We start from the raw sequence: 13813 nt of genomic DNA on the forward strand, positions 1-13813 counted from the left end.
GGGTACCTGTAGTCCCAGCTACCCGAGAGGCTGAGAGAAGAGAATCACTTGAGCCTAAGAGTTTTAGGTTGCTGTGAGCTGTGATGCCCCAGCACTCTACCCAAGATGAGTGAGACTCTGTCTAAAAGAGAAAAAAAAAGAGTGACACTCCATCTCTACTCAAAATGAAAAAAAGGATCACTTTTTCATTGATCACTTTTCCTGAGGCAAAAGGATCACTTACACTCAAGAGTTTGAGGTTGCTGTAAGCTATGATGCCACAGCACTCTACCAAGGGTAACAAAGTCTCAAAAAAAAAAGATGATAAAAGATTTTTTTTTTTTTGAGACAGAGCCTCCAGCTGTCACCTTGGGTAGAGTGTAGTGGCATCACAGCTCACAGCAACCTCCAACTCCTGGGCTCAAGCAAGTCTCCTGCCTCTGCCTCCCAAACAGCTGGGACCACAGGCACCCACTGCAACGCCTGGCTATTTTTTGGTTGCAGCCATCATTGTTATTTGGCAGGCCCAGGCTGGATTCGAACCTACCACCTCAGGTGTATGTGGCTGGTACCTTTGCCACTTGAGCCACAGGTGCCGAGCCAAAAGATTTAAACTAAGACATGAAACAATAAAAAATCCTAGAAGAAAATGTGGGAAAAATTCTTAAGGATGTTGGCCTGGGGAAAGATTTTATGAAGAAAACTTCACTGGTAATTGAAACAACAAAAATAAACAAATGGGACTTAATTAAGCTGGAAAGCTTCTGCCCAGCTAAGGACACAATAAGTAAAGCAAATAGACAACCTTCAGAATGGGGAAAGATAATCTGACAAAGAGTAAATAACTAGAATCTACAGAGAACTCAATCAACAAAAAAGAGTAAACAATCCCTTCTATTACTGGGCAAGAGACATGAACAGAACCTTCTCTGAAGAAGGCAGACAAATAGCTAACAAACATATGAAAAAAATGTTCCTCATCCCTAATCATCAGAGAAATGCAAGTCAAAACCACCCTGAGATATCACCAAACCCCAGTGAGAATAGCCCACATCACAAATCCCAAAGCTGCAGCTGCTGACACAGATGTGGAGAGAGGGAAACACTTTCACACTGTAGGTGGAATGGCAAACTAATACAGCCTCTTTGGGAAGATGTAGAACCCTCAAAGAACTCAAAATAGACTTTCGGGCTCGGCGTCTATAGCTCAGTGAGTAGGGCACCGGCCACATACATTGAGGCTGGTGGGTTCAAGCCCAGACTAGGCCTGCTAAACGACAACTGCAATAAAAAAAACAGCCGGGCATTGTGGCAGGCACCTGTAGTCCCAGCTACTTAGGAGGCTGAGGCAACAGAATCACTTAAGCCCAATAGTTTGAGGTTGCTGTGAGCTGTGATGCCAAGGTCGACATAGTGAGACTCTATCTCAAAAAAAAAAAAGAAAGAAAGAAAGAAAGAAAATAGACTTTCCATTTGATCCCACAATCCCATTGCTAGGTATCTACCCAGAAGAAAAAAAAATCATTTTATCATAGGGACATTTGCACTAGACTATTTATCACAGCTAAATTTATAAATCACTAAGATAGGGAAACAACCTAAATGCCCATCAACCCAGGAATGGATTAATATGGTATATTGATACAATAAAATACTATTCAGCCATAAAAACGATGGAGACTTTACATCTTTTGTATCAACCTGGATGGAGTTGAAACATTCTTCTTAGTAAGTATCACAACAATGGAAAAGCAAGTATCCAATGTACTCAATACTAACACGAAGCCAGTAGACCAAGTAATACCCAGTAGACGAAGTAATACATACCCACACAAGAGAAAAACTCAAATCAATTCAAGTTGGGGGGAGAGGGAGGAGGGAGGGGAATTGGTGTGCTCCCACTTAGCAGACACAATCTGAGAGTATACGGCACACCTCCTGGAGGCCAAACACAACTACAACGGGGATTTCACCTAACAAATGCAAACAATGTAACCTAATCATTTGTACCCTCAATCATTTGTACCCTTTATCATTGATAAAGAAACTGAGGCTGCGAGAGATTCTATAAATTGCCCGAATAAAGCTATTACGATCAACTTGGGGAAGGTCTTCTGACTCTGTTTTGATCCATCCATTCTACCCCACCAACCTTGCACAGTAGAAAAGGGAAAAATAGCTGAGCACAATCTCAGAATCTGAACCGTTTTCTCAAAACTAGGCTAAAGATTTTCCAGTGAGTAAACTCAGTTGCAGCCAAACTAAATGCTGTTCTAACCAGTCAATGAATGTAGTAAATGGACTTTGTCAAGAATATTCATTGCTAAGGGATCCCCTCCTCCACCCTGACTTTTCAAAGCTCAAATTTACTCTTCACACTGTCACAGTTTTAAAACAAAGCTAAGGTATTGCTTTTGAATGAAATGGAAGACAGATAGATATTCTGACCAAGGAAGACTTGCATGTCACTCACAGCAAAGGTTACCAGCATTCATCATATCTCCCTCACAAGAACAGCAGGTTCGTTAAATATAATTAATATTAGCTAACAATCATTTTATTGCTGTCTAAAGGGAACTCTAACTGTACAACATTATAACAAATACTCCCCTAATCAGATTTATAATCCTAAAATGAAATAAAACCACACTTTGACAGAGAATTTTAACAGAATAAGGGATGCCACAAAGATAGAAATAGTTAGTGAAGATACTCTAACTCTAACCATTTCATTCCCACTTTAAAATTAAAATAGTAAAAATTTTGGCCAGGGACAGTGGCTCATGCCTATAATCCTAACACTCTGGGACGCCAAGGCTAGAGAATCATTTGAGCTCAGGAGGTCCAGACCAGCCTGAGCAACAGCTAGACTGTGTCTCTACTAAAAGTAGAAAAATTAGCCAGGTGCTCTGGTGGGCACCTGTAGTCCCAGCTACTCGGGAGACTGAAGCAGGCAGATTGCTTGAAGGCAGGAGTCTGAGGTTGCTGTTAGCTTGGCAGACACAGCACTCTAGCCAGAGCAACACAGTGAGACTCTGCCTCAAAAAGAGAAAGAGAGAGAAAGAATAAGTTTCACCATAAGAAAAAAAAAAAAATAATAACAAATGACATTTTAAAACAAACAAAAAAAAACAATTTTTTAAGTTCACTATTAAAAAGTATTAGGAAAATAGCTTAATCCTGGAGAAGGATGGACTTTAAAAGCTGTAGATGGAAATACAAGAATGCTAACAAAAGATTTCAGGCATACCAAATACTCATCATCAGCTTAAACAGTAAAACATTAAACAAGTAAAGTCCTATAGGACTCCTCCCAGATTAATTTCTCCTTTCTGTCTCCCTAGAGGTAACCATTACCCTGACCTGGGTATTTGTCTTCCCTTTTACTATGTAAGTATGCATCCATAAACAATATAGTAATACAGTTTTTTATGATTATGTTTAAATTTTGAATTTTCTGGATTTTGAATACATAATACCTGTACTACGCACACAATTCAAAAGTACAAATGCATATACAACGCAACATTTTTCTACTACCTAGTTCTTCTTCCCTGAGCAATGAATGTAACAGTTTTGTGTATATATCTAAAGAGTCACACTATATATACACAGTCACACTTAGATACATATTTGCCCTAGTGCTTATAAATAAAGGGTAGGCATAATTCTATATACACTGTTTTACTTTTCCTATTAAAAATATACCTTGGTGGCTCGGTGCCTGTAGCTCAAGCGGTTAAGGTGCCAGACACATACACCAGAGCTGGTAGGTTCGAATCCAGCTCGGGCCTGCCAAACAACAATAGCTACAACCAAAAAATAGCCCGGCTACTTGGGAGGCTGAAGCAAGAGAATCGCTTAAGCCCAAGAGTTGGAGGTTGCTGTAAGTGGTGACGCCACAGTACTCTACCCAGGGTGACAGCTTGAGGCTTTGTCTCAAAAAAAACAAGAAAAAAAAAAATATATATATATATACCTTAGAAATTGTTCTCTAAATTATATGAAGTTCCTTTCTTTTTTCCTTCATGTTTGCAAGGTATTTCACTTTAAACTATAATTTATCTATTAACTTTACTTCCAATCTTTTATATTTACAACAATATGGCAATGAGTAACCCACTATTTGACACACATGGGTATATATACAGAATAAATTCCTAGAAGGTGACTTGCTGTGTTAATTTTAAATACTCCAGCCTGAGCAAGAGTGAGACCGCATCTCAAAAAAATAGCCAGGTGCTGTGGAAGGCACCTGTGGTCCCAGTTACTTGGGAGGCTGATGCAAGAGAATCACTTAAGCCCAAGAGTATGAGGTTGCTGTAAGCTGTGACACCACAGCACTCTACCCAGGGTGACAAAGTGAGACTCTGTCTCAAAAAAAAATTTTTTTTTAATAAATACTTATACATCTGAAAGAGGTGATACTAATTTCTACCTATAGCTACAATGTATGAGTCATTTTGCACATTTTAAAAATGTGTTTAAATAACATCAGACTGTAAATATTCTTCTACAACTTGCTTCTGAGACTTAACCTTATATTCTTTTTTTTTTTTTTTTTGAGACAGAGTCTCAAGCTGTCCCCCTGGGTAGAGTGCCGTGGCATCACAGCTCATAGCAACCTCCAACTCCTGAGCTCAAGCGAGTCTCCTGCCTATGCCTCCCAAGTAGCTGGGACCACAGGCATCCACCATGACGCCTGGCTATTTTTTGGTTGTAGACATCATTGTTGTTTCGTGGGCCGGGCTGGATATGAACCTGCCATCTTAGGTGTATGTGGCTGGCACCTTAGCCACTTGAGCCACAGGCACCAAGCCTAACCTTATATTCTTGAGATCCACTCATGCTGTTATTATATAACTCTGCTTCATATTTACACATAAATACTTTCTACTGTGATTCATTCACAAAGAACAGTCACCTATTTACCTGAAATTGCAGTTTTACATAGAAATACTAATTTAATACATAGGTTATATGTATAAATGGAGTTGCTGAGGACACAGCTTTCCCACTACAAAGACCATTTTCTCTAGGAAAATTAACAAAAACTATCCTTTAATTCACTGTAATAACACGACTTTGTTCATCCATGCTTTAAACGGGGGCAGGGAGAAGCCTCACAAAGACATGGAGACTAACATTTGACAACCAAACCACACGCCACGGCTCACTCCTGTAATCCCAGCTACTCAAGAGGCTAAGGCAGGAGGATGTCTTGAGTCCAGGAGTTTGAGGATGTTGTGAGGTATGACCACCCTATTGCACTCTAGCCTGGGTGACAGAGCAAGACCCCATGTCTAAAAAAAAAAAAGTTTGACATCCAAAATGAAAAAAAAAAAAAGAAAAAGCCTCAGGAAATAATAAAGATAATTTAAACATAATCCCAAATTAATCCTAGTTTTCTGTTTAAACTTTCCCCTCAAAATGTTAACAGTAAGCAACTGTAAAGAATATTTTTTAGCCTGTAATATGAAACAATCACTATTAGTTTACAGCCCACGCCCCCCAAAATTAATTTTCCTGTAAGCCTGGAATATCATACTAGAAATTTTTCCTAATATTAATGTCATATCTTCCTTAATGTTTGCATTATGAGCTCTTTTCTATTTAAAATTTACCAGTGTGTATAACTAATTTTAAAAGCTCTGTTCCCAGGCCAAGTGAGGTGGCTCACGCCTGTAATCCTAGCATCCTGGGAGGCTGAGGTGAGTGGATTGCCTGAGCTCACAGGTTTGAAATCAGCCTGAGCAAGAGGGAGACCCCCATAATGTGCTAGGCTCCAACAGTCTCAGCTACTTGGGAGACTGAAACAAGAGCACTGCTTGAGCCCAAGGGTTTGAGGTTGCTGTGAGCTACGACACCATGATACTCTACCAAGGGTGACAAGGTGAGATTCTGTCTCAAAAATAAATAAATAAAAGCTCTAATACAAATTATCCCAATCAAAATATGACTAATCCTATTATTTATAAAAATTCTTGTCAAATTAATGTTGTTGGCATTACTCATCAACATCACCGATACAGTGGCTATTTGTCTGTTCACTGTGCATCCATGTCCCCCTTTCTCTCTCCTAACAATACCATTTCTGTGTAGGTTGTTATCCTTTATCCCCACGTTATCCAAGTAATTCAGAAGAAGATGCCCCATAGGCTGAATGAGGTGTCCCACACCTGAAAAACCAGCACTTTGGGAGACCAAGGCAGGAGAAACACTTGAGACCAGAAGTTTAAGACCAACCTGGGTGACACAGTGAAAAATGTTCTCAACCAAAACCAAGAAAAATTAGCACGATGTGGTGGTGCACGACTATAGCCATAGCTAGTCAGGGAGGCTGAGACAGGAGGACCACTTGAAGTTCAGGTGTTCAGGGCTGCAGTGAGCTATGACTGTTGCTGGTGCCTGCTTAGAAGTATAAGCCTAAGCGAACTGGCACAGGGCATCCCTAATCAGAGGGACTGGATGAGCCACTGAGACTCCTGAGAAGCATGCTGAGTCTGTTAGCTCTGGAGAGAGAACCACAGATACGTTCTTGACTAGGTTGAGCTAGATTTTCTATTACTACAAAAGTTGCAAAAAGCATCCCAACTGTTTAAAATAACTTAAAAAATGAAACGGTTAAAGATTCTGATCAACATCAGCAAATGCATTTATGAACAAACTTAACCATATCCACAAAACCTATGATCCTCTAATACTGGTGTTTCTATGTTTGGGAGGTTGTTGACTTTAACAAAGTAATGTACTTTTTAAGAGAAGCACATATGGGTGGAGAAGTAAAGGTTAAGAAACAGCTAATCACTGGAGAGATTCACGTCATAACCACATCACATATCAAATCCAACAGATGAAATATGTCTTCTTATTTTCCTATCTGTTGTGCCAAAAGCCACTTAGCAAATAGACCTGACTTTGACTCAGGTCTATATTAGGGGAATGATGAACACCCTAATCCAAGGAGAACTCTGGGAAGGGTGGGGCATTGATGAGCATTTCTTACAAATACTTGTAAACTAGAAAGCAGTTTTTAATTGGTAACAAGAAATAACATAGCCAAAAATAAAAAAACTTTTAAGGGCACAGAAACATTTTACTGGCCTAACACGGACCCGCCCTAATAACTGTTATTACCCTATTCTGGCATTCATTTCTTACTTCCTTACATTGTTGGCCTTGCTGATTTTCACAAGAAGGTTTAGGCAGTTGCTTCCCTGTGGGCTATACAGCAATTTTCCAGTTCTATGACTCACAAAGGGCAAGAGAAGGAAGGGTTCTCCTCTTCCAACCCTAGATAAAATCAGAAAATGTTTATTTAGCTCTGGAACAGCGAGGCTCAGTTAATTCACTGTATACTTTCACAACCTTTATTTCTTTCATGTCAAGTATTTATCTAGAACTTAGTATAAGCAAGCCATAGTCAATAATTTATCCAAAGCCAATACACGAATTATTTTTACCAGTTCCAAACTTCCTTCCTCTACATCCCTACTAACAAAGTCAAACATTCTAAAGAAAAAAAATTTATACCCCGCAAAATTTGCAATTAAACTTTCTGTGCCAGAATTGGTGGACTGTAGAGGTTCATTATTTCCAGAATACTATTTTGAAACACAAGATGAGATATTCCACATTTTTCTTCAAAAAAAAAAAAAAAAAGTCCAAATGATATGCGCTAAATTTTTATTAAAATATAATTATCCTTTGAAAATAAATGGAAATGAACTGCAATAATAAACTAATAAATGCTATCTGGAGGCAGTATCTGCACTGACTACCAGGTTTGGCACATAGAGACTGCAAAACTCTTGATAATTAAACACTAAAGGCACAGCGTAAACTGTGCATCGCAAATATGGTACCAGTTTAAATTCATCAACTGCTCCGTAGGAAATCGGTGACCCCTTCTGACGATAGCCCCCGTCCCGTTTTTTAATTCTGCAGACAATCCCCAAAGCAACCTTACTGGGGGGGGGGGGGAATACATCTCAGGGGAAACAGTAGCGGCAGGTAAGTCGACAGCCTCCTAAGGAGGACGGAAATACGGACAACGCCGAGAACCGCCAAGGAAGCGATGGGCTGGCCCTGAGCCAAGGAAGCACAGCGGGGAGAACAGGAGGCCACCTTTCCCCGGCTCCCGTCCGAGACCCCCGCGCCCTCACCGGCACCCCGAGCGCAGCGCTCAGCTCCCCACTCCCCCCGCCTGGGAAAGTTTGCACCTCCGCATCCCCGCCCCTCACACTGACCAAGCCTCCCGGCCTCGGCGCCGTCGCCATGGCGACCGGTCCCCACCCCACCCCGAGGCCGCCGGGCAGAGCCGCGTCGCAGTCCCGCGGCGGCCTCGGGCTCAGCTCTCGCAGGAGCCAGGACCCGGGGCTGCCGATCCCCGGAGAGGAGGAACGCAGGGGCCAGAGGAGGATGAAGAGGTGCGGAAAGCGGAAGTCGCCTGGCTCTCTGGGACCGAGCCTCGGCCCGGGATTCTCACCCTTCACTTTGCCAAAGGTGCCGACCCCTAGCGTGTCTCCCAGGATGTAGTGGCCGATCTTCACCCGCCCGTCGTGTTTCTGCTTCTCGGCTGTCGCCATCTTTCTCCAGGAACTGAGTCTGCGCATGGCGCCGCGGGAGGGGGCGGAGGGGGCGGGCGAGGCCGCGCCGGGGGCGGGCGGGGAGGGGGTGGGGACGCGGGAGGGCAGCGGCGGAGCGGAGCCACCGCCCTGCGCCGCCGGCCCAGTTCGGGCAGTCGCCGTCGGGCGCAGACGCTCCCCCTGGCGGGACCGGCGAGGGTCGCCGCGGGAGGCATCAGTATCCGCTTCCTCGCTCCGCATCCTTCGGCCCGGGCCCCCGCCCACCTGCACGCGGGAGAGGGCTTCCTGGATTACTGAGAAGGGCAGTAGCCCCTCTGCTCCCTCCTCCCTTGGAGTGCCTAACCGCAGTGGTCTCCCCTAATCACCGCTACTAGATCGGAGCAGACCCCTGTCCTTGTGATTCCAAGGGAGAAGATGGGCACTGGGGAAGCCTACTTGGGTGAGGCAGTTATGTGGCATGTTACTAGTGCAGTGTGAATTGAAACATGGCAAGGGACACCGCTCTGCCACAGTTTTCTAACCTTGATTTTCATCTTTCCTTCTCTGACGGAATCAGGATGCCATATGGAGTCTTCCCTTGCATCTTTGATGGAGTTTCTCTCCCCTCACCCCCGCCCTCAAACCTACACGCTCTTTTTTACTTTGCGCTTGTAAGTTGCTATTGGGTACCGCGGCGATTTTAGGGGTGACGCCGGTCTAGCCTCCTAGATGGTATCTGAAATTTCTTCCCCAAATCAAGCTTTGTTGCACGGAGCAGGCTGGGATTGTGTGAATGTGAGTACTGGAGAAAAGGATGTTACTCAGACCTTTGATGTATAGGAATTAATAAGATGATCAATACACTTTCATTGGATTGAAAACAAGCTTACAGTTACATTAACCATCTCAATAGACAAATGTTTATTGTACATAAAACTTAATTATCTGTGTAAATGACACCATACTGTATCACAGAAAAAATAAAAAAAAAAAGTATGCTTATTTGTAAAAGAATATTTGAGTTTGTTACTCAATTCCACTTCTAACAGTAGGCAAAATCAAGTGTTTCATCAAAAAACAGGAAGTTGGCTGGGCGCCCATAGTACAGTGGTTATGGCACCAGCCACATACATCCAGGCTGGCAGGTTCGAATCCTGCCTGCGCCAGCTAACCAACAATGACAACTGCAACAAAAAATAGACGAGCTTTATGGCAGGTGCCTGTAGTCCCAGCTATTAGGGAGGCTGAGGCAAGAGAACGGCTTAAGCTCAAGAATTTGAGGTTGCTGTGAGCTGTGACGGAATGGTACTCTACCGAGGGCGGCATAGTGAGACTGTCTCCAAAAAAACCCCAGTAAGTTTATAGTCCCTGAATTTTGTAGCATCATAGTTGTGGGGCCAGTGTCAATGAGTAAAAAACTGTACTATTAAAAAAAAAAAAAGACTTACAATGTCACTTTTCTTCCCAATGAAAAATCTGCTACCCAACTCTCTTGATTTTCTCCTATTTATGAAATCAAATTAAATTAAATACATAAGTATTATTTTATTCCAGGGGAGGTATTAGAGGGAAAGCAAAAGTCTCTACCTTTTGAGCTTAGAATTACATCAAACGAGCAGAGTCCCAACTAGCCTTGAATCATCAAATCCTACTGTATCATGGACTGTACATTTCTTAAAGGACACATAGATAAGAAACCTTTGATTACTGATCTGTTTGGGGGCAGGCAGAAGTTATTGTAACTTTTGCTGTCTGGCCCCCTCACCTTTACCTGTTTTCCTTGTGTATTTCTGTAGCTCAGGTTTTTTGGATCTCTACAAAGCAAAAATAGCTCTCTGGCTTCGCTTAAGGAAAAACAAACAAACAAACAAACAAAAATTTAACTCCCTCCTAACCCCTCCACCTCCAAAATATCATCTTAAATTACTTTAAATTTGTATCTTGTCTAGAATTTAGCCCTGGAAGGTTCTGTTATTTCTTTTATCCTAAAAGAAAAAGATTACAAGTTACCTCAGCTTGCTTAGGTGAGCATCTTGTAAGGGAGCTAAATTTTGCCTGCGTTTGCCAGTCTCCTCATGAAACTGTGAAGACTAAAGAAATACAAACTTTTTTTTCTTTTTCAGTAAGCATCAGTTTGTGCTTTGTGATACTGTAGATTATAATTATATTTAATAAATAGTCATTAGATGCCATTTTCACTTAAAACCATTGTGGAGGAAATAAAACCTAGAATTACAGATAAAAAGAAATGGGATGGGAACTTAGAAACCATCTTATCCACATTCCCATAGTCTATTTAAGCAGTTTTAACTGTTTGGGGGTTTTTGGTTTTGTCTTTTTTCCTTAAGCTGAAGGAAATAATACACAGTAGGACATAGTAAGCCTCCTGTATTCCTATGCGTTTTCTCTTTCCTTCTTTTTTAAAATTTTGTCACATCTTCTTCCACCCTCTCTTCCCTTGCATTCTCCTACTGATCTGTCCCCAAACCTTCACTTTCTTCTTTCTTCAAACATTTGTTAACTGTCAAGACACTATTATGGCAAATTTCATTTTTCAAAAAGATGAAAAGTCATGGTTTCTACACTGAAGAGGGGCAGGTTCTAGCTCTATTGTTCACCACCCCAGCTAGGACTGATAATATTCACATGCTCAACATTCTCCCAGTGTGCAAACAAAGATAAGGTAGACTATCGCTTACACCCAGTTTCCTGACCTGTCATTTGTAACTCTCTATTCCTATCTCAGCAAAATGTATTGGAATATAAGTGGATAGGAGTAACATTATAAAAGTAATTTGAGTCTACTTTAAGAGGCGAAAAGTAAATTGTCTGCAAACTTCAGTACTTCAGCTTTTATTAGTACAAATATGTTTGAATACATCCTATTACTGATGAAGACATAGCAAGATGACCCCACATGATGGTGAAGAACCTCCAGTCTCATGGAGGAGCCATGTAGTTAGTTGCCAACTACTTCCCCTGTAGCCCTTTAGACAAGATGTCTAAGAGACCTTTGCTTCCTCAGTCTTTTCTTCTTAAGGCCATCATAGCGCTACTGGACTGGACTCTATCAGATGGATATTACTCTTCCTCAGCAACTATCTCTAAATAAGGTGGCTAGAACTAAAAATTCTGGGTACTACACTGCTATTAATGCAGCCTAATATTTCCTTAGTTTAGTTGTTGTTATAACATATATGTGGATTTTTTTTGTTGTTTAAGAGAGAGTATCTCTCTGTGTCACCCAGGCTCATAGCACACTATAGCCTCAAACTCTTGTGATCCTCCCACCTTGGCCTCCTGAGAAGCTAGGACTATAAGCATGGGCCACCATGCCCCAATGTAACTAATATTTTATATTTAGTAAAGAAAAACTATGTGTTAGGCAGCAACTGTAGCTCAGTGGGTAGGGTGCCAGCCACATACTCCAAGGCTGGCGGGTTCGAACCAGGCCTGGGCCAGCTAAAGACAATGACAACTACAACAACAATAGAAAAAAAAAAAAGATAGCCAGGGTGTTATGGCAAGTGCCTATAGTCCCACCTACTTGGAAGGCTAAGGCAAAAGAATTGCTTAAACCCAAGAGTTTGAGGTTGCTGTGAGCTGTGACTCCACAGCACTCTACCAAGGGTGACAAAGTAAGACTCTGTCTTAAAAAAAAAAAGCAATCAAAAAACAAACCTTTGTGTTGGACAGTTTGCTAAATCCTTGGGACTCAAAAAATAAAGGAATGAAGTATCTCCTCCCTTCAAGAGGCAAACAAAGCAATGTGGTAAGTGCTAGAATAAAAACACATACATGATTCTAAAGGGCATCATGCAAGGGGGACGTAACCTTTATCTGAGGAGATCTGCCAGGGCTTTATGTCGTCTTGAATATGTTCAGGGAAGAGTATTAGAGATGACATTTTCTTCTCAAAGAAGAGTGGCATGAGGGATTGAGGGAACTCTGGGGAGGCATTTCAGGTAGGAGGAAAAGCATCTGTAAAATCACGGAGGGAGCTAAGACTTAGGTTGTTTAGGGAACAGCTTGTTGTTAAGGGGCTGAAATATGGATTTTAGAAGAAATGAGAGAGAAATAGGACTCATTCCTAAAGGACCTCGTGTGCTTCAATTTGTTCACTATCTTGTAAAAAGTAGCAAGCCATGGGAAGATGTGAAGTAGGTACATTTTAGAAATATTGTTTTCTCAAGAAATTGATAGCTATGGCACCTTTGGGAAAGGAAACCAGATAACTAAAAGTTGGGTACAAGGGGCAGACATTTCCCTTATATCCCCTTGTAACTTTTGCTTTTGAACATTGTGCATGTATTATAGGGTAAAAAAAAAAAATTCTTTTTTGAGACAGAGTCTCACTTTATTGCCCCCTATAGAATGCCAAGGCATCATTGCTCCCAGCAACCTCAGACTCTTAAGCTCAAGCAATTCTCTGGCCTCAGCCCCCAAGTAGCTTGGGACTACAAGTGCCCACCACAACACCCAGCTATTTTTTTAGAGACAAGGATTTCACTCTTTCTCAGGCTGGTTTTAAACTCCTGAGCTCAAGCGATCCACCCACCTCAGCCTCCCAGAGTACAGAGGTTATAGGCATGAGCAACTGTGCCCAGCAAAAAAAAATTTTTAGAAAAAAATTTTTGTTTGAGACAGTCTTCCTCTGCCACTCAGGCTAGGGTGCCATGACCTCAGCCTAGCTCACAGCAACCTCAAACTCCTGGGCTCAGCGATCCTCCTGCTTCCCCTCCTCACTACCAGGGACTACAGGTGCCACTACAATGAAGGCTAATTTTTCTATTTTTATAGCATCAGGGTCTTGCTTTGCTCAGGCTGGTCTGGAACTCCTGAGCTCAAGTGATCCTCCAGCTTCAGCCTCTCAGAGTACTAGGATTACACGTAGGAGCCTCCATGCCCAGCTCTTTTAGAAAAAATTTTAAAACTCTTGACTTTAGTGCGAAGGAGAGCAAGATCAAAGTGGTGGTAAAATAAAGAGACTTGCAATCACCTAATATAGAAAATGATTAGGCAGGCACCATGCATGAAAAGGAAAGACTCGAGTCTAGGGTACTGCCTATGGTTCAGGGAGTAGGGCGCCAGCCCCATATACCAAGGATGGCGGGTTCAAACGTGGCTCCTGCCAAACCACAACAAAAAATAGCCGGGCATTGTGGCGGGCACCTGTAGTCCCAGCTACTTGAGAGGCTGTGGCAAGAGAATAGCTCAAGCCCAAGAGTTGGAGGTTGCTGTGAGCTGTGACGCAACGGCACTCTACC

The 13813-nt window shown here is 42.1% G+C and overlaps 1 protein-coding gene across 2 annotated transcripts in view; it reads right to left on the minus strand.

The window, feature by feature from the left end:
* The window catches only part of PRKAA1 (protein kinase AMP-activated catalytic subunit alpha 1), a 42007-nt gene extending 33413 nt beyond the window's left edge, over positions 1 to 8594 (minus strand). Inside the window, exon 1 of one of the 2 annotated variants that reach the window (XM_003792953.2) lies at positions 8468 to 8594. In XM_003792953.2, coding sequence (XP_003793001.2) covers positions 8468 to 8594 — 127 coding nt within the window. Of the gene's footprint in view, positions 1 to 7148; positions 7194 to 8467 lie in introns of those variants that run through there. The other variant, XM_023515004.1, reaches the window with a different exon arrangement.
* Positions 8595 to 13813: the final 5219 nt, after the last annotated feature.

Source organism: Otolemur garnettii, unplaced genomic scaffold (genome assembly GCF_000181295.1).
Source record: "Otolemur garnettii isolate 467f Iridium unplaced genomic scaffold, OtoGar3 scaffold00063, whole genome shotgun sequence".
In the NCBI taxonomy this organism is placed as follows: domain Eukaryota; kingdom Metazoa; phylum Chordata; class Mammalia; order Primates; family Galagidae; genus Otolemur; species Otolemur garnettii.